A 21,052-nucleotide genomic window follows, 5' to 3' on the forward strand; every position below is an offset into this window, starting at 1 on the left:
GTCATTATCAGATATGCATGACCAGACCTGCCAAGGGTAATGATAGAACTAGGTAAGTTCTCTCAGGTTCATGAGGAGAGATGAGACTTTGAACCATAAAAACAGTTTTTCAACAGTTCAACAAAACTTGTGTAACTCTAACTTTTTCTACCTGATTAACATGACAAGAAAGAAGTGTCAATATGTTGGCAAACACGTTAAAATGCACAAAGATATTCGGGATATAATACACCTTTTGCAGAGTCTACATTTTCTTACGAACTCTTAATTCTTCCGCTTCTCTATTTACTTCTTGGTAAAAAAAAAAAAAGTGCACAAGAGAAATCAGTAAGAATCCATGATTTCTACTTAAACTGTCCATAGATCAATACTTGTTACATGTCATTACTACAGCCCTCGTTTCCTCTTTTGTCTGGTTAAAAAGTAAATATTGAGAAGAGTTCAACAACCCCCCCCCCCCACCCACCCACCCTGCTCACGGGCACCGATGTCACTAAATCATACCACCCAGTCACACCACATCTGTCTAGACTCCAACCCTCACTTCTAATACACATGCCATCTGTGGAGGTTAGTCAGGGAATTTGACTGTCATGAAATGTGCTACATAAATAAAATTGTCTTTCTACACTTTAACATAATATTGTTGACTGTGGTCATGCATATTGCTGACTGTTAACTAATACAGCCCAGCACACATATGCAGTTTGTGATTTATGTTCTAAAAATGTATGTAATACTGTAATTTGTTTGCCCTCCAATAGAATCAACTCCTCGCAGAAAACAGCAGCAGCGATTTTATTTTATTTTTTAAAATTCCTGACAATATGATTTTAGATGGTTTCAAGTTGTGGAAACGAGATGCTACTGTTCCTCTGCTTCGTGTAAATCTTCCCTATGGGCTGCATACGTGACAACAATTAATCCAGGATGTAAACTGGGAGCGTGCTCCAATATTTAAGATGAATGCAAATGACTTGAACTTAAAAAAGGTACTGCAGGTAGGTACACATCACTAAATGGTCTGAAGTACTTTTACAACCTGTCACACCTGTTTGGGGCTATATTCTAAATAGGTTGGGGCAAGGCCCTTTAGTTTAAATTAGGTATATTTCAGATTGTGGTGCGCGTGACTTGTCAAAGGAGCGTACATATTTAGGTTACTCTTGTTCAACATATTCTTGATTCATACGTTTGAAAACCTCAATAAGTTTACCATTCAATTATGTTGGTGTTCCTACTATCAGTGGGAAGCACTTATTGCTGATTGAAGTACATCATTTCATCCACATGATGGCAGCGCTACACCAACAGCACATCCATAATCTGCTCTTCAATTACAACTACTGTTGAAAAATGAGGAATGTGATTGGATTCTATTCTTATCTCATAGATATATTTATGGAAACATCAGCTCCATCCAGTCGTTAGAGGTGATGTCTGCAGTTTTGCTCGATGGGGATAATCTCAAAGCATGAGGCAGAGAACTGGCAATTAATGCTTTGAAATCTTCAAATAGATATTTCTGCTTCAAAATAAAATACATACTGGTATGCTGATGACCAGGACATGAGAGTTTCATCTTTAAGGCCACAGTCGAATCAAAAAATGTCCTTAAAACAAATGTAAAAATGATGACTGACACCATTCAGTGTTTCCCAGTGTGATGACATACAATGCACCTGTATGCCAACAGTAAATGGCAAGATTTGGCTTTGATTTGGATATTTTATTTACAAAATGTGCACAGCTGCTTTGAAACTGTATGTTTACACATGACATCTATTGCACTTCTGTTCATCCAGGGATAGCTATCAGAACATATTAAACAGAAACAAACATAGCACAAACATCTATTCCATTAAATACAACGTACTTTAAACCTCTTTTGCACTTTAAACATGCAGGTAAAAAGAGATTTATACATTTCTCAACATGACGTCTGGGCACAATACAAACATGCCCCAGGTATTATCTCATCTCTGTGCAGTACAGTCTACTGTCTTTCCGTGGCCACTGCATACAATTCATTTATTTTCTCCTGGTACATCTTCACAACAATGGGCCTCCTCAGTTTCAAGGTAGGTCCTGCACAGACAGAAAAAAGAAAAAAGCAGTTTAATTAAATCTAAATCTCAAGCCTCTGCTGAGCGACACTCACACGGTGACAACATTTGACCCACTGTAGCTTTGAAAATATCTCAGAGGGAGAGATTCAATCAGTACCAATCAAACTTCACTGGAATGCTGTCTGGCATGCGGCACAGTCACAGGACTTGTCTGATTACGACATGACCCTGATTGAAAGCTAATTAAACTAGATTACAGCAGTAGTGAATATTACCTTAATTATAGTGTTTTGTGTAGATTTTGCTCACATTTGAATACCAAAAGAAGGAAGCAAAGCAAAATAGCTCACCCAGTTCGCCTCCACTGACAGAGAAGTCTCGCTCCAGTATCACCCACTTCTGGATCTTCTGGGCGTTGGACGTTGCTCTGGCGTTGGAGCGGTCCATGCCTTCCTGTATGGCTTGGTAGAGCGCCGGCTCCTTATTGGCTACGATCTCGGACACCTTGGTGGCTGTGACGTTGTGCTGCTGGCAGAATATCAAAGCCTCGGGGCTCAGCTCGTCTGTGGGCTCGCCGCTGTCATCCGCCACACACTGTGGAAACAGAGACGGGAGATCATTGTGTTTGTTTGATTTAATCAGTAGCTGTGACTGCGTGCAGGAATGGAGGCCCGGTTACTTTGAGCGTGAGCAGCATGGAGAGGAACTTCAGCTTGTCTCCGATCAGCATGGCGTTGCTGATGATGGGCACCTCGGCCTTCACTGAATCCTCGATGGGCACAGGAGGGATGTTCTCTCCACCTGCAGTGATGATCAGTTCTGTGCAAAAAAGACAGTTTAGTTTCAAAAGTGTGTCACCTGTTTGACAATGTTCAGAGTCCATGTTAATACTTATGCATCAATTAATGAGCAGCTATTTACTTTTTACTAGCTGGTGGAGGTGAACTTTATATACAGTTACATAGTGCAGTCCTATCGATCAAGGGGTCAGGCCCCTCCAAAGGGACAACAGCTTACCCTTGATCCTTCCTGTGATGTACAGGAAGTCATTCTGGTCGTGTCTTCCCAGATCTCCAGAGCGCAGCCAGCCGTCCTGGTCGAGAGCCTCTGCTGTTAAGTCCGGCATGTCCAGGTAGCCCATAAAGACGTGCCGACCCCACATACATATCTCTCCACTCCCGTCCTCATCTGGGTTCTCCAGCTTCGTCTTGCAGCCTGGCATCACTTTTCCACAGCTGGAGAGACAAAACACAAGTCAGCAACATGCTGATTTAGACCTGAACTGACCAACGGCTGTGGTACAACTGAACCGCTACTTTAAAGTTTAGTACAAAGAAATAAGACCTCACAATGTCAGTACACGAGGAAAAACATGTTCCTGCAAAAATATACAAACCTGGCTGATTTGTGATTAATTAAACCAGTGGTTCCCAACTTTTTTGACTTGCGACCTCTTAAAAACAGATGAATGTCTGCTTCTAAACCCTCAAGAAAAGTTATGACAATAATAGTTTCGCATAGCCAGACTTATCTCCACAGCGCTGTGTCAGCGCTAAAGAAATGTCTAGTTCCACAAATTATCATTCTGCTATAGGAGAAAAAAAAGCTCTGTCTTGTTTGCATTTCTTTAAACCAATCACAATCATCTTGAGCGGCACTCAGCACAGGATGCCATGACGGTTCCCTTCCTAAATAAATAGTACAGATAGAGGAAGAAGAGGAGGATGCTGTGTGAGATACGCGGCCAATGACAGACTTACACCCGTAGTCTACATGCGGTGAGTTGAACTATGATATTAATAACAATAATAACATCTTCATTGTTTTATCATTGTTCATACAAAGATGCAGCCCAAAGTGCTTACAAAATGAACTGGAACACACACATCCCAAATACTGGAGGAAGATGTTGCACACTGCAGTGAGGAAACATCACAAGCCGGTGCTAAACGTCACATGGAATTCACCAGTTATTAGGGAGGGATCCTCATTTTACCATTATCCAGACTCTGCTGCAGGACAATCTCTGTCAGTTGCACATCCCCGACTCCACCTGTCGGTAGATTAAAGACTTCCTGTCTGACACTGAGCAACGCTTGATGCTGGGGAAACATGTCTCAGAGTCCCGGAGCATCGAGCACCGACCGGTTCCCCTCAAAGCTGCATTCTCTCCCCTCTGCTCTTCTCCCTCTACAACATCAACAGCTGCACTTCCAGTTACCAGTTCCTCAAGCTCTTGAAGTTCATGGACGACACCTCATTGGACTCATCTCTGTTGCGGATGAGTCCGCCCACAGGTGAGTGATTAACCATCTGATGACAACTCAGAGCAAAAAGTCTAAAGACAGTGGAAGATGTGGATTTTAAGAGGAGCGCAGCCCCAGTCGCCCCTATCACCCTATGTGACTCCCTAGTCGACTTTGTGGAGTCCTTTAGCTTCATGGGATCGGTCATCAGCCAGGACCTCAGGTGGGGGCTGAACATCAGCTTGCTCATCATCAACAAATGTGTAAAATCTGTGGAGTTCCACTTTAACTAAAACTTTCACTGGAGAGAAAATTACAAACAGGTTGTCACAGTATTCTCACAGCAACACATTTTAATCACAGTTGAAATGTTCCATAATGCTTTGCTGCTCACCTTGTGAGGTGGTAAGAGGTGTCAGTGGAGACGGTGTGTGGGCAGGAGCTCTCACTCATGCCGTACAGCTCCAATAAAGGGATGTTCAGGCTCATGAAGAACTCCATAGTGTCTTTGGTGATGGGGGCAGCGCCCGTGAAGCATAACTTGCAGCGGTCTAGGCCCAGCGAATCACGGACCTTCTTAAAGACCAGATTATTAGCCAACATGAAGCCCCAGGGCACCTGGTTCTCCCTGTAACCAAAAAGATAAAGTCAAATTTACACCCATTGTTTGTTTGAAGTTAAGATTTGTTAGGAATTAAGAACTGTGCTCAAAATGAAACATTACCAACATGGCAATGTTGGTCTGTCTGTTTGCCCCAGAAATAAATAACTATTGGATGTATTGCCATTATAGTTGGTACAAACATTCATGTCTCCCTGAAGATAATTTGCAACCACTTTAGTTATTTCCTGACTTTTCATATAACGCCATCATTAGGTCAAAATCTCAAACACCACTACAGAAGCATGCAGAGCTAATGTCCTTCCCATCAGCTCCAGCTGTTCTTTGTGTTTAGTGCTAATTAGCAAGTGTTAGCATGCTAACATGAATTCTAAAGGATCTTTGCTGCTGCCTCACCCGTTCATGACACTATAGTTGTACCGCAGGCCTATAGACTTGGCCCAGCCCGCCACTCTCCTCTTCATTGGAGATGCCTTGGCCCCAACAGCTTTCATTTTCTCCTGCATCTTCTCCCAAACTCGAGGAACCCCCACGAAACAAGTTGGACGAACCTCTTTAAGTGTATTTACCAAGGAGCCCTGGAAAAATGATTGGGGATTTGAGTAAAAACAGTAAACCACCATTAATAATTCTATGTTTGTACATCCTTACCTTGAGGGCGTCTGGCTCTGCAAAGTAGATGGTCATGGCACACAAAATAGACACCCAGATGTCAACTAGCTGGGCGGCCACGTGGCTGAGCGGCAGGTAACTGACCATCCTCTCCTCAGTGTGCTTTAAGTTGACCATGGAAGCTGCCGTGTGGACCGTCCACGTCAGCTGCAAGTCAGAATCAGAGTAATTTACTCAAATATGTTTCCTTAGTTTCCACAAAATAAGTCAGCAAACACATTGTTCACACAGACTGTTATCAGTGTCTTATAAAACTCTCTGGCTGAGCCAAGAATAGTCGGGTTTAGTTGTTTGAGTTTGAGGTTTTGTCTTCACATCCACCACCCAGTGTTTATGAGATGGTGGTGCAGTCTTTCATTCCAAAAATCCTCTAAATGCACTTATTGCAAAACAGTGAGTTTTGCAATAAGTGTCTGGTCTGGGTGCTACCTGTCTGATAGTATTTGATGTGTTAGCATATAATACATACACTGTTTTTGGAGTTCCCCAGGGCTCTATGTTGGGTCCTCTATTTACATAAATAAACACTTTATTTGATGCTGTTAAAATGCTCTAGTATCTCCCAAAAGAACAACTTCCTTTTATTCAGCTGTGTTTTTTAAAATGTTTTTCTTTCTTCTGCAATACAAGTTGATTTGCTTTCTATCATATGTGACCATAACAACTATATTTGTGTTATTATTTTATTGTATTTTACTTCAATAGTGAAGAAATGGTCGACATTCTCTGGTTCCAGCTTCTTAAGTGAGATGATTTTCTTTTCTTTGTCACATATCATTGTTAATTGAACATTTATAGGTTTGGGACTTTTGGTCGAACAGCACAAGAGATTTGAAGATGTCATCTTAGGCTCTGGAAAGTTGTGATGTGCAGTTGTTCAGGATAAAATACTGGAGCGAATAATTAATTGAATATTCGATTAATTGATAGTAAAAACAATTGTCAATCAAGCCCTACGAAGAAATGCTGTATAAATAGTTAAAATATAACAAAAGCTGAGAAAGGGAAAGTATTTGTCCAGATAACTTACATTGTCATGGCTCAACATGCATCCTTTAGGGTTGCCAGTGGTTCCAGAGGTAAAGATGAGAGTACAGCACTCGTTGGGCCGAAGACTGTCAATCACAGCATTTAGCTGCTCGTCAGGCACATCCTCTCCCAGCTTCATGAACTCTGCCCACTACACAAACACAGAGATAATGTTAAATAAAGTGAGTCTAAATCCAGACATTTGAGGTCAGTCACATGTATTTGCTTACAATTCTTAAACCACAAGTCAGATAATATGATTGCATTACAAAGGTCATTGGTGAAACTGTAGGCATCACATAAAGAATTCCGTTTAGATCAGATTTTCTACAACCATGTGGCTTATCTGCTACATCAATATGTTTGCTGAGCAAACGTACTGTATACAGGAATGGTGCTTTCTGCTGCAGCTCGCCTTTATACTGGACAATGGCTTTCAGATGAGGTAGATGATCTTTAACCTGTTGGGGAAATACAAATTAAACAATATGAGGACAGATGTTTTTCTAACTTTACCAATAGTTATTACAGCACTCTAATGAAGCTCCTGACCTGCAGGATTTTTTCAAGCTGTTTCTGGTTCTCCACTACCAGGATGTTGGCCTCACTGCTGGCAGCCACATACTGACAAGCTTCAGGCGAGTTGGTGGTGTAAATTCCAGTTGCCAGACCCCTATGGAACAAATCAGATATAAGAGAGTAAAATCCTCTGTTGAATGCACACATTTCCTTGCATGTTCTGTGGATTTTGCTCTTTGGACTACAGTTTGTCTCACAAAAATGTGCACGTCTTTCAGAGAGACTGATCAGCAATAACTGAAGTTAATGTTTGATTTATCTGTTCATTATTCATGCAAATGAGTTAAAAACATAAGATATATGGCACAAGATATGCCACATAATTTGAACTAAAACAAATGCAATTATCAAATTATACATTTCTTACACAATTATAAATAGGATTGTGTCCTCGCAACAACCTAACTGGCATTTTAAACTAACCCAAGCGCTGGCAACCAATCTAAAACAACACATCTGAACCCCCAACACATTAACAGCCAGATGATAAAACACACAGCTTCTGCATGAATTAATTGTATTTTATACTTTTGTTTTACTGAAGATCTCCTCTACTGCAGAAAGTAAATTTGGAAATAAAGTTCTTGTATGTGAATCCTTGTTGCACAATACATTTAAGTCTTTGAATAGTTGCATAAAGTACACAACTTCATTGTTGCTCATTAATCTGAGGACAACAGCTGGATAGAAGTTTCACACCCACATTATGAGACTTTTAACTGCTACGGCCTTAACGGCTGAGGTTGGGGACACTGAGCTGGACGTTGAGATGAGCATGGATAGAGATACATGTGTATGTTGCATGAAACAATGCTCAGGCATCTCTACAAGTTGACGTGGAATTTTATCTTCCTGCTTGATTGTGATCTTACCCTGCAAAGATGCAGCCGATGTCTGAGATGAACCATTCGGGGGAGTTGAATCCCAGAATGCCCACACCATGGTAACGCTCCAGCCCCAACTATAAAGCAGACAAGTTGTTGTTGTTTTTTGTTGTTTTTTCAAAAGAGCATGTATCTTTAATGACACAGCAGCACAGTGCCTCCATTACTCGTGACCTACATCTCGTTTCAAAGCCACTCCACCTCATGGGACACAAACATGTCCATGAAACACAAGCTGTGCATTTTTACACACAAGTGTTGATTTTCAGTGAGAGAGAGAGGAAATTCTGAGCTACTGTTTACAAAACAGGACAAACAAGACATTTTTACTGGCCCACAGGTTATGTATTTACTGAAGACCAGGCTAAAACCAAAAAAGCCCACAATAACCCACTGCACAAGTTCATTTGCAAACAAACCTTGAGGAAACTTTTAGCTGCTGCCCGGCACTGCTCATAGTATTGCCTCCATGTCAGGGTCACCCACTGGCCCTCTTTTTTGGAAGCCAAGGCTGGATGATCCCCGTACGCTTCCGCCGTCTCCAGAAACAGCTGATGGACAGTCACGGGAGTCTCTGAGGCCGGGCCCGAGCCCTCCATCCTCAGCCTGACTGCCTCGTGTCTGCTGGTGCTCCATAGCCGGTCCGCTGGGACCAGAGGTGCTGGTCCGTTCGCCCTCAACAAGGGAACTGCCTTGGGCTCTTCTGTATTGGGACAACAGGGACAGCCGTATTTACTCGCAATTAATAACAAGTCAAATTCAGAAGACACCCTCACCAAACCGAGACAGCAAGCTCAAGAAGAAGAGTCGGGTTAATGAGAGGACTACAGATATCTCTGGACTCACCCTGTCGATTTCTTACACATGAATTGTCAGAGCAACACGATTTACAGGTTGTGCTGTGAATGTGGGAGGGCTATAACGATACCTGAGACAAAACATAAACGTCAGTGCCTACCTGCCGATCAGGTTTGGTTAGAGGAAGTTTGGTGAGAGGCTTTTAGACGCACCATTAGACTGCTTCAGATCACTCTATTACTTAACATGCTGTCCATCTTCTTTTGCATTTTTCCCTTTTTCATTTTCCATAATTATATTATCCAAAAGCAAATGTTGCTGTATCACTTTGAATTTTAGCGACCCAAAATGTAGGAACTATTTGAGAATATCTTTAAAAACAAAGAACACATCGTGACAACAAGTATATAACGATAATCAAGCTGAGATCGAGGGTCATTCTCTGACTCCAGCGTAAGGATAGTTTGATGTATTTATTGTTATCATTTATTGTCTTGTTAATGTGTCTCTCAGCCCTGGGAGCCATTGAGAACAACTGTGCTCTACAATTACTAGTTTCGACAAGTTTTTCCAAATCCTTCCCTCTTGAGGCGGGTTTTAACAGCCTTAGTTCATGGAGTTATTTTTAAACACTTGCAGTTTCCCTACTTGAGAAGGATCGATGAGTCTCCCCAAACAACTTTTATTTTGGTAGGTTCGGCATATTAGTTTGTTCAGTCACTAAGACATTAAGCCATTTTAGGTGAAAAACCTTTAAAGAGAAAATAACCCACAGAAAAGAAAACCCATATATATATTAAATATACCCATTAATGTAAACTGGCAAAGCGTTCATGATAGTTTGAGTGATAAAGCACCAGTGCCATGTTCTATAATCTAAACATGTTCTAATGTTTTTAATGCACATAATGCCCACTGCTGCCATAACTGCCTTCTTAACACCAGGCAATGTATTTATACATCATTTTCCTTTCTCCTAACGTTGCACTCAGACTCTTACCGAGTGAAAGTCCTTCAGTGGCTTCCTCCAGCTCAGATGTTGCACAGAGCTCAGCTGTGGTGGCTTCTCCATTGAGGATGAGGGTGGGGTGAGTCTTTGCGTTTGTGGAGTCTGACGGTGCCTTTTGGATGGAGATGCTGTGGACAAACATAGATGTTAGTTACATTAGTACAAATGGATCAAATCTACCTGATAGTAAAGATGTGTGTTTTTTCACTTTGGGACACGCATCATTTTGCATACCTCTCAGCTCTACCGTCCATGACTGCAACACCACTGCTCTTAACCGAACCCTCTTGGACACTCATCTCGTATTTGCTGGAATAACAAAGAAAAGTAGATTAAATGGGCGTTAAGTACAATCAGCTATCCTACAAGTAGATAAGAATTCCAGTTATGAAACAGCACCGCTCTGGTCATATCCTGTGTAACACTGACAAACATTGCAACAGGTCAGAGTCAATGACCGCCATCACAAAATGTTGACACTATTGTGCCAGAAAGCATTGCAGGACATCTACATGCTTTCATACTCTTTCACCCATATAATCACACATTGAAGCACAACACACTGCATCTCAGTCATCTCTACTTAATTCAAGGTGACAAAGTAACGAACCAACGTTTCACGTATTAGATGAAATTTGAAATATTGAGCTTGACTTGAGATCTTCCTTGATTCAGTTCTCTTATGAATGTACTGCAGAGAGTGAAATAATGCAGTTTAGTTCGCAAACAACTTAACTGCTGTGTTTTATGGTCACAAGGCTGTATCTTCAAAAATATTAAAGCAGACGTTACCTTTGAAGAAATCTGTGTAGCAAAAAGTGAGTAGTAGAAAGTCCAATCACAGTCAGCGGATAACTGAAAGCCCAGAGTAATTCCAGCTATTTAGTCTCAGTAAGAATTACTTCTTCATTGTGGAGGGGGGTTTTAGAGAAAGACTTAGTCGGTTGATCAAACAAGCGGCTTGCTCACATCAAGTGTTTCCATCTCTTAGTCATGTGTTTGTTTTAAACACATTGACCATGCAGCCCAAAGTCTACACATCAAAGATATCACCAGTGTGCGTAGCAGTATGTTTCTCTCAGCCGTAGAATCTTAAGTTAAATTGTGAAATACATGTATTATTTTCAGCTGAAGCAGAAAACGAGCTGCAACATGTCAGCAATCAAAGACATTCAAAGTGCATCATCCTCATACAAGACACGCAGTCCCAATAGCAACGTATGACAACAACGACACAAGTCTTTTTCACACACTGTAACATCAAAAAAAGATCATAAGATTGAAACTTTTCCTACCTTCTTCTGGGACAGAGCCGATTGACAAGTTGTAAGGTGCAGGATCAACCTTTGCCCGGAGCAGGTCTGTTTGTCCCCTTGGAGAAAGTTCCAGCCTAAAGAGAACCTGCTAAACTGCATACCAGCTTCCCTCACACTCACGCCTCAAATCCAGAGCTTTAACGGCTTTCGCAATCCTCCGAACAACTGCCGCTGAGGCAGAGTCGACCAGTTTAAGATCCATCAACAAGCTTGACAAAGGGTTTCTGCTCCTCCAGGTGAGTCAGACACACACACACCCTGCGACTGGTAGAAACCTGCTTTGTTTATGTTAATGATACTAGCAGACAACTGCTGGTATTAGATGTGGTGGAAATTAATCTGTGAGAAATAAACGTGATGAAAAAGCTCCCAAATGTCTTTTAAGTATTTTATTGAACAGACAGAATAATTCAGCTGAATGGACAGACATTAGTCCAAAAACATTTAACAGCATAAAGCAAGTGTATGCGTGTTTTTGAGGTATTTAGACTACTATCATCCCTAATTGACTCATGAAGACAAGTCATTGTCAAATATGCAAGGGTAATGATAAAACTAGAACTTTTAACTCAAAACTAAAAGTTCTCTCCGGTTCATGAGGAGAGATGAGACTTTGAACCAGTTTTTTTGGAAAGTTCAACAAAACTTGTGTAACTCTAACACGTCAACAAAGAAGTGTCAGTATATTGGCAATACATGTTGAGACGCACAAACATATTAGGGACATCGTGTTGCACACACCTTTTGCAGAGTCTGCATTTTCTTAAGAACTCTTCCGCTTCTCTATTTACTTCTCGGTAAAAAAGTGCACAAGAGAAATCAGTAAGAATCCATGATTTCTATTTAAAATATCCACAGATCAATACATTAATACAGCCCTCATTTCCTCTTTTGTCTGATAGTCTGGGTTAAAAAAGTAAATATAGAGGAGAGTTCAACCACCTTGCTCACAGGCACCGATGTCACTAAATAACCAGCCAGTCCAGACTCCGACCCTCAGTGCTCATAGCTGGGCGCATGCCATCTGTGGAGGTTAGCAAGGGGATTAATTCATCCTTTTTTTCCACTTGATAATTTGAGTAGAAAATTGAACACGTGCTTCAAAATAACAAGCAAATCAGTTTGACGAACAAAAATTCTATCGCTGTCTAGATTGAACTTCTCATTGTATTTTGAAACAGTGGAAGTATTATCTGCATTATCTCCTGATCACTGATTGCAGACGCTAGAACTGAGTCGAGTTTTCATCTTTCCATATTAGAAACGCTGTCTTTATTTGCAGCCGTATCAAACATGATGTCTAAATGTTTACATTTGTTCTTTATATTTGATCAAATCAACATATTATCATGTGTTTGCATGGTGAAGTTAGTCCTTGTACAGAATGACGGGAGGAGGATGAGCTCCTGGGATTAAACACATGAAAGCAGCCTGAAAAGACAAGGGACACATGAAGCCTTTATCCTGGTGGCCACATCATCTGTCTTCCTCCCAGGACGTGGACGTGAAGGTGGTAAACTGACTGAGCACCGTGCTTTCCCTCGTTGATCACTACAGAGGACAGAAAGAGACCCAATATTCAATGTGCACGTATATAAACAGCCTGTATTCCCACATATACTGTGTGTCACTAAAAGCCCACTTCTGCAACTTACCCACTCTGTATCCTTCATCTAGAGACTCTTGCTTTGCCACATTTTTGGCAACAACCAACAAATGTCCCAAGAGCTGAAACATGTAAGAAAAGAGAGTTGAAGACGTGATTTTTTTTAATGCATGTGTGCACAAAATATATAGAGGAAATGTTGACCCCCTATGAGCCAGCTCGCAGCCTTAGATCCTCAGGTGGGGCCCTTCTGGCTGTTCCAAAGTCGAGTCTGAGAACTAAAGGTGACGGTGCTTTTACCATCGGGGTCCCTCGGCTTTGGAACGAGTGGAGGGTATTATAGCAGCAGATTAATAAGAAGATATGTGCAACACTCACACGCGTGCGTACTGTTTGGGTGCCCACCATCCCATCACCTCACAACCCTTGAACAGGATCAGTGAGTATAATAAAAATGGATGTGCATATTTACCTCTACATCGTCATCTTTGGCCTCACTTATTCTGGGAATTGGGACCCTTGGAATAACCAGGAAGTGAACCGGGGCCTGTGGGCTGATATCCCTGAATGCCAAACACTGATAAACACACAAAAAAAACAACTTATATGAAGAGTTGAATCGCACAACTTCCTCTCAACATTCATATGCTGAATTATCTCTGGCCTCCACGTGGAACAGGACAAATGAGACACCGTGTTTTGAGAAGGGTTGGTTGTTTTACCTTCTCATCTTCATAGATTATATCTGCAGGGATGCTTTTATCAATCACTTTGGAGAAGATGGTTGGAGCTGGGGAGCCATACTTCTTGCTGGCCTCCTCTGCCAACCTCACCTCGACACTTTTGGCGCACAGTGGTCTCTGTGGGTCCGAGAGACACATCACACACAGAGGAAATTAAAAAGCTCTGAGCTGAATAACAAACAACTCATAAACCAAACCTCTTGGTGGGCGGACACTGTGCGTTCCCCACAGCCTCCACCAGGACGAGTGGGACAGGTGTTGTCAAAATGCTCAGCTGCCGTTAGCGAAAAGAAAAGGTTTATTAGAATGAGACGGTTTATCTGAAGAGCAGCGGACTTTACCTCGGCTCGACAAACACGCTGCAAACGGCTGAGGCGAGCCGCTCTGGTCCCGATCAACTGCGTCCGCAAAATCTGCCTAAAATACATAACTAGCTAACCAGCTGATTTAGTACATCCGAAGTAAATATTTCAGGGTTCACTTGTTTTTTTGACACAACACTGTGGTCTAAAAAAATCTTGTTGACAGTTGAAACTGTGTTGTACGGCGATGTTGCCTTCACGTGCTCCCTTGTAATGTTTACTTATCTTCTTCTTCTTCTTCTTCGGTTCTAAAGGCAGCTTGCATCCGTAGCGTTGCACTACTGCCATCTTCTGGAGTTAGTTAACTCCTACAGTGACCAACATGTTAAGTTACATTTCCCTGTGATTCGTATCTGCTACATACAACTAACCAGCACATGCTCTTCAGTTTCTAGTACCTGACAATGATCTCAGGAAACGGTTGGATGCTTCCCTGAAGTGTGAAGTGTACTCTACAGATTACTGTGCCCTATTCTTAACCAAGTAATGACTGTCTCCTGTTTTTTATTACCTCCCCTATTTTGAATTGTACAATTACCTTTCCTTCTGATTCTTAAAGATCAATATGTGTATCTGTCTCCTTTATTTAACAGCTTGTTTGGCTAATTTGTCCATTCTTTCATTTTCCAGCATGCCTGTACGAGCAGGAACCCGGATCAATACAACCTCCGCACCTTGTTTGCTGAGAAACAAACAACACGCCCTTAGATAAGTATAAAGTTATCATTTACCATATATTTATTTATATGGTGGTATTTGCGCATATAGGGCCATTTATGTATGTGTAATTTTATTTATATTGTTGGAACCAGGCGAAAAACACGTATAACATAATTTACTGACCATCAAAGTTGACAATTTCACATCAAATGATAAACATTAGCTTTATAAAAGTAAAACATGTAAAATGGCCGTAAATTAAATTGACCATAATAATAACTTTAAGTTTCTCAGTTCATACATAGGAGTTGATTATTGAGACAACTGAAATACTGTCGAATATGGACATGTATTTCTGTTATGACTTTTCGTCCAGCAGGGGGCGATGTTGGGGGAGACTAGCGGCGCATATGTCAACGGAAGAACAAGTTTGAAGTAAAGTCATACAAGAAACATGGCGGCCCGCACACGGCTGCCCTTGCTGTTCCCTAAAAAACTGCCCCCGCTTAGAAACCAAAGGCTTGCCCACACCGAGGCTGCGGTAAAGGAGCCCGCGTATCCCACCATCGTCTCCTCCCTCACGGCTAAAAGCAAATGTGCCCGCGTGCGACAGGTCGAGGACCAGGTAAAGAAGATATGCGGCTCTCCCGTGGAGGAGAAGCTCTCCCTCATCACTCGCATCCAGCGGAAGAAATTTGTGGTTTATCCTCAGACTTTCGCACGGAACGCAGACAGATGGTACCAGCACTTCACCAAGACCGCATATATCCCAGGCCTGCCAGAGAGGTTCACCCTGGGCCCGGATAGGAAGACCCAGGCGGAGGAGAAGGAGAGCTCTCCTCCAGCCGCAGCTCACACCACTCTACCGGGGATCGACAGCGATGCGTTCGCGGACATCCGCTCCTTGGTCATTCGTGTGATTTTACAGGAGCACTGGCACATTAAGAAACGCGCACCTTTCCTGTACAGAGAGCAGGAGCAGATGGTTGGACCTTTTCTGAGAAACCTGGTGACTGGACTCACCTTCAGTCTGGCCACATACAACCCACTGCTCCGCCTCGCCAGTCTGGGTATGAATCCCTCATTTGACACCAGTCTATCTTAAGCTGCCCTTCCACCCATTTTGGCACAATTAAACCATACATTGCAGGCCTTTGTGCCTCCTTTCAAAACTACATTTGTGACAACATTGTGAATGTAAACAATGTTTTTATCCTTTATTTTTACTGATCAAATAGAGCAGGTTATTTATATTTCTCATTCAACACCAATAATGTGTTTTGATTGCTGTAAAATTTCCAAATGTATGATTTAAATAATGAACAATCTGACCAATAAATATGTTGGCAAAAATACAATCTGCTTTTCAGTGCTTTTGATACTCAAAAAAACTCCCCCAAAACGTTAATTATCAAGATACATAAACCAAAGTCCTTCATAGTTCTAGATCACAATAGTATTATTTTTGCATTCATTCCATAACTATTTGACTTCTGTAAGTCATATTTTGTGTGTTTCTCTATCAGATATTGCTCCCCAGGTAAACTTCTACTGGAGGAGAGGACAGAGAATCATCCCAAAGGGGCACCGGAGAGGCCGACAAGAGCCAACCAGGTTCCAGATCGATGACCAACCGCACTGTCAGATCAGGATAACCCAACAACTGCAACAGGTGGATGTCATTCCCAAACCTTTTAGATATATATATATATATCATTAATAGGTGCCGTTTAATGTCAAGCATTCATGTGATTTTTCTTCTTACCCATTTTTGTTGTTTTTGATTTCTCTTAGTTCACCCCGCTGGAGGCTTCTTATGCAGCCGATGTTCCAGAGGTGACGTTTGCTCCGGACCTGCTGCCTCTGTTCAGAAGGCAGTACGACAACGGCATCTTTACAGGTAACGCAAGAGAGCAGTGACATCGGTCTTACTTCTCTTACTGATGTGTAGTTTTGAAGCAGCCAAAACAAGATCAATTGAGCATGTTGTGTTCTGGCTACATTTAACATGTTTCAGTTCTGTCTTGCTGCCACTAGAGGGCGCCAACGTGCAGCTGTAACCGGCTGTAATGTTCTCTATGAGATGGTTGTTTTTCTTGTTTCGGGAGAAACCATTACTCAAAGCAAACACTGCTTTGGTGTTTTTCTCATAGCATTTATACTGGTCTAATAAAGTGTAATGATGCTAACAGCTGTAGCCTGGGACTTTCAGTTGTGTGTTGCATTCCAAGTTATCCTGTTTCCATTGATCATTAACCCGTTCCTGTTTATGCAGCAGCTGCATTCAATCATTTCTAGAGGCAAGGCAAGGCAAGTTTATTTGTATAGCACATTTCAACAACAAGGTAATTCAAAGTGCTTCACATAAAACCATTAAAAGCATCAAAACATAAGGCAAAAGAAAAGGAGATTTAAAAACAATTAAAGAAACAGTGTAAGAAATAAAATTCAGTCGTAAAAAGTAAAGGAGATTTAAAACATACATTGAAACAATAATTGATGTCTCCCTGAGACATTACGCTGCACGCAATCAACCATACACTGCCGCAATTCTGCAATTACTCGCACACAAACCACGTCTGGAAAAGATCTCTGCCGATCTGCGTTTTATAGTGTACGCCTTGCACAAACTCGGCCCCGGAGGAAATGGCGATATATTGTGCAGTCCTTTTAAAACCATTAAAAACATCAAAACATAAGGCAAAAGGAGATTTAACAGCAATTAAGAACAGTGTAAGAAATAAAATGCAGTAGTAAAATGCAGAAATGCAGGAAATTGATTAATATATTAATTGAATGTGGTTCAATTAAAGGCAGCAGCAAACAGAAAAGTCTTCAATCTTGATTTAAATGAGCTGAGGGTCTCAGCAGACCTGCAGCTTTCTGGGACTTTGTTCCAGATATGTGGAGCAGAAAAACTGAACGCTGCTTCTCCATGTTTTGTTCTGACTCTGGGAACAGAAAGTAGACCGGTCCCAGACGACCTGAGGGGTCGGGATGGTTCGTAAGGTAGCAGCAGATCAGAGATGTATTTTGGCCCTAAACCATTCAGTGCTTTGTAAACCAACAGTAGGATTTTAAAGTCAATTCTTTGTTGGACAGGAAGCCAGTGCAAAGACCTCAGAACTGGAGTGATGTGATCCACCCTCCTGGTCTTAGTGAGGACTCGAGCTGCAGCGTTCTGAATCAGCTGCAGCGTTCTGACGGACTTTTTACAGAGACCTGTAAACACACCGTTACAGTAGTCCAGTCTGCTGAAGATAAATGCGTGGACAAGTTTTTCCAAATCCTGTTGAGACATAAGTCCTCTAATCCTTGATATATTCTTCAGGTGATAATAGGCTGATTTTGTAATTGTCTTGATATGGCTGTTCAGGTTGAGGTCTGAATCCATAACTACACCTAGATTTCTGGCTTGGTTTGTGGGTTTTAACATCAGTGACTGAAGCTGAGCGGTGATTTTCAATTGTTCATCCTTGGTACCAAAAACAATTACTTCTGTTTTATCTTTGTTTAATTGAAGAAAATTCTGGCACATCCAGATGTTGATTTGTTCAATGCAGTTACCCAGCCCTTGTATGGGATTATAGTCCCCTGGTGACATAGTTATGTAGATTTGTGTGTCGTCTGCATAATTATGATAACACACTTTGTTGCTTTCCATAATCTGAGCTAGTGGAAGCATGTAGATGTTGAACAGAAGAGGCCCCAGTATTGAACCTTGGGGAACACCACATGTCATTTTAGTCAGCTCTGATGTGTAATCAGCCACAGACACAAAGTATTCTCGGTCCTTCAAGTAGGATTCAAACCAGTTAAGTGCTGTGCCAGAGAGTCCCACCCAGATGTTTAGTCTTTCTAGGAGTATGGCATGGTCGACCGTGTCGAATGCAGCACTGAGATCCAGTAACACTAAGACTGAACTTCTGCCATTGTCTATGTTTAAGTGGATGTCGTTGAAAACCTTAACAAGAGCAGTTTCAGTGCTGTGGTGCTGTCGAAAGCCTGACTGGAAAACATCAAAGCAGTTATTTACGGCCAAGAAGTTGGTCAGCTGTTGGAAAACCGCTTTTTCAATTATTTTACTTAAAAATGGGAGGTTTGATATTGGCCGATAATTTTTCATCGTTGCGGAGTCTAAAATAGCCTTCTTTAGGAGAGGTTTAATAACTGCAGTTTTTAGGGCTTGTGGGAAGACACCTGAGAGAAGGGATGTGTTTACAATATGTAAGAGATCAGTGGTCATGCAGTTTGAAATATTTTTGAAAAAGTGTGTTGGTAGAATATCCAAGCAGCAGGAGGATGACTTCAGATGTTGTATAATGTCTTCTAGGCTTCTACGGTCGATTGAATGAAATTGTGTCATGATATTTGAATGGATGTTATTCAGAGATCGGGACAACACATATCCTGTGGTTGGTGTGGAGGCACTGACTGCTTGTCTAATTTTCTGAATTTTGTCAGTAAAAAAGGAGGCAAATTGATTGCATGCCCAGGTGGATTGGAGCTCAGCAGCTACCGACACTGGAGGGTTTGTTAGCTGTCGACGGTAGCAAATAAGGCGCGTGTATTGTTCTTGTTGTTGGTTATGATGTCAGAGAAGAATGACTGCCTTGCATTTCTAAGTTCCAAATTATAATTGCGAAGTCTCTCTTTATAGATGTCACAGTGAACCTGGAGATTAGTTTTTCGCCACCTGCGCTCAGCTTTCCGACACTCTCGTTTCTCTATTTTGACCAGCGTAGCATTTCTCCAAGGAGATCTTTGCTTACCCGAGACAACCTTCACTTTAGTGGGTGCAATGGCATCAATAATATTTTTAACTTTAAAATTGAAGCCATCTACAAGCTCATTGACTGAGAGGCAAGAGAGGGCTGGTGTGGAGGAGAACTTCTGAATAAATAGTTCACTGGTGTTTTCAGAGATGTAACGCTTTGTCACAACCTTGGTTTGGACATTTGTGTGCAAGGAGATTGCACTCTCAAAGAAAACACAGAAATGATCAGAGAGTGGAACATCAGTCACAGCAACCTTGGAAATGTTTCCACCTTTGGTGATGATTAGGTCCAGAGTGTACCCCCTGTTGTGGGTGGGTCCTGTCACATGCTGAGTCAGATCATAGTTATCAAGGACACCACATAGTTCTATAGACTCTCTGTCCTGGGGATTATCAACATGGATATTAAAATCACCAACAATAACAACACAGTCAAAATCAATACAGATTACAGACAGCAGTTCAGTAAACTCATAAAAGAAGGTTGCACAGTATTTAGGTGGTGCCGCCGACTGTGTCGTCGGCTAATCAGTTAATCTTCTGGTCAATAAAAACAGCAGAAAAACATGAAAAATGGGCATCAAGTCTCCCCGGAGTTATTCTTGTTTTGTTTGACCAACAGCCTAAAATCCACAGATATTCACTTTACTATGATGTATGAAAATGAAAAGCAGCAAATTCTAATATTTGTGAAGCTGAAACGATCAAATATTTACATTTTTGGCTTGAAAATTGACTTGGCCTGCTGATTGATTCTCTTTCAATCAACTAAGCGTTGCAGCTCCGGCCTTTTCTGGCAAAGACGGTCCATCTTAGTCGTTTACATCGAACAGATTTCATAATTTAGTATCAATCAGAGATTGAGAAATATTTTTAAAAAAGGTAATTTTAAACTGGGGAAAATATTTGAAGCACGTTGTTTTATTCCTCTCTCAACTGTGCCCTGTCCTCTTGGTCTCATCAACAGGTGCCAAGGTACCGGACCCGGCATGCTACGGTCAGACTCAGTTCCACCTGGTGCCCGACCGGTACCACAGAGACCGGATGGCTCGGCTGCAGCAGTCTGATCAGGTGGAGGTCTTCCTCAGAGCCAATGCAATCGCCAGCCTCTTCGCCTGGACAGGAGCTCAGGCCATGTACCAGGGTGAGTTATCAACGCAGCAAAGAGATGCACACACACACACAAGTGGACTTTTACTGAAGAGAGGAGAAACAGCTGATGGTCTAACTTCCCTCTCTCACCTCTGTAGGTTTCTGGAACCACGAGGACGTCACCAGGCCTTTTGTGTCCCAGGCTGTGATCACAGACGGACATTTCTTCTCCTTCTTCTGCTACCAGCTCAACACGGTGGCCCTCTCTGTGGAGACGGACGCCAACAACCCCAGGAAGAACCTCCTGTGGGGCACCGAGAGCCTGCGGCTGTACGAGAGCGTGCAGGACGGAGCGGTGGTCGGGCTGAACGATGACGTCGTCAAGCTTCTGGTTCAGTTCCTCATGAACCGGCCGTAGACGTTCGTAAATCAAGAGGACGAGCTTCTAAAGAGCCCTCATTGTCAGATTGTATAAAATGTAATGTTCAAAAACGCAGAAACGTTAGTGATAAGCAGGCTCGTGAGTATGAAAACTGAGTATTATTAATGTGCAGACTGTAGCCTATTTATGCAAAAATAAAATCATGC

At 41.9% G+C, this 21,052-nt stretch overlaps 3 protein-coding genes across 5 annotated transcripts; 1 reads left to right on the plus strand and 2 right to left on the minus strand.

The window, feature by feature from the left end:
* Positions 1–1,755: 1,755 nt before the first annotated feature.
* Positions 1,756–11,335, minus strand: LOC306778744 (long-chain-fatty-acid--CoA ligase ACSBG2-like). Of its 2 annotated transcripts, none has more exons than XM_079270403.1 (15): positions 11,204–11,335; positions 10,143–10,217; positions 9,900–10,036; positions 8,521–8,804; positions 8,090–8,178; positions 7,191–7,311; positions 7,019–7,099; positions 6,640–6,789; positions 5,589–5,756; positions 5,334–5,515; positions 4,710–4,943; positions 3,087–3,304; positions 2,749–2,888; positions 2,420–2,663; positions 1,756–2,088 (listed from the first exon to the last, which is right to left on the minus strand). In XM_079270403.1, exons 2-15 carry the CDS (start codon positions 10,205–10,207, stop codon positions 1,997–1,999), a joined length of 2,205 nt encoding a protein of 734 aa, XP_079126529.1. In that variant the 5' UTR covers positions 10,208–10,217; positions 11,204–11,335; the 3' UTR covers positions 1,756–1,996. The 2 variants fall into 2 exon arrangements, with proteins under 2 accessions (XP_079126529.1, XP_079126530.1); XM_079270404.1 differs by lacking the exon at positions 11,204–11,335 and adding an exon at positions 10,701–10,942.
* Positions 11,336–11,628: 293 nt separating this feature from the next.
* LOC306778642 (putative HIT-like protein) lies at positions 11,629–14,169 on the minus strand. Of its 2 annotated transcripts, none has more exons than XM_079270250.1 (5): positions 13,915–14,169; positions 13,553–13,690; positions 13,303–13,407; positions 12,880–12,952; positions 11,629–12,775 (listed from the first exon to the last, which is right to left on the minus strand). In XM_079270250.1, exons 1-5 carry the CDS (start codon positions 13,999–14,001, stop codon positions 12,684–12,686), a joined length of 495 nt encoding a protein of 164 aa, XP_079126376.1. In that variant the 5' UTR covers positions 14,002–14,169; the 3' UTR covers positions 11,629–12,683. The 2 variants fall into 2 exon arrangements, with proteins under 2 accessions (XP_079126376.1, XP_079126375.1); XM_079270249.1 differs by having other exon boundaries at positions 13,771–14,169.
* An 867-nt stretch (positions 14,170–15,036) lies between these two features.
* Positions 15,037–21,052, plus strand: mrps30 (mitochondrial ribosomal protein S30). The gene is made up of 5 exons (XM_079269994.1): positions 15,037–15,665; positions 16,122–16,267; positions 16,390–16,495; positions 20,340–20,516; positions 20,623–21,052. The coding sequence occupies exons 1-5, from the start codon at positions 15,050–15,052 to the stop codon at positions 20,880–20,882; spliced, it is 1,305 nt and encodes a 434-aa protein (XP_079126120.1). The 5' UTR covers positions 15,037–15,049; the 3' UTR covers positions 20,883–21,052.

Source organism: Melanostigma gelatinosum (genome assembly GCF_949748355.1).
Source record: "Melanostigma gelatinosum genome assembly, chromosome: 6".
NCBI classification, from domain to species: Eukaryota; Metazoa; Chordata; class Actinopteri; order Perciformes; family Zoarcidae; genus Melanostigma; species Melanostigma gelatinosum.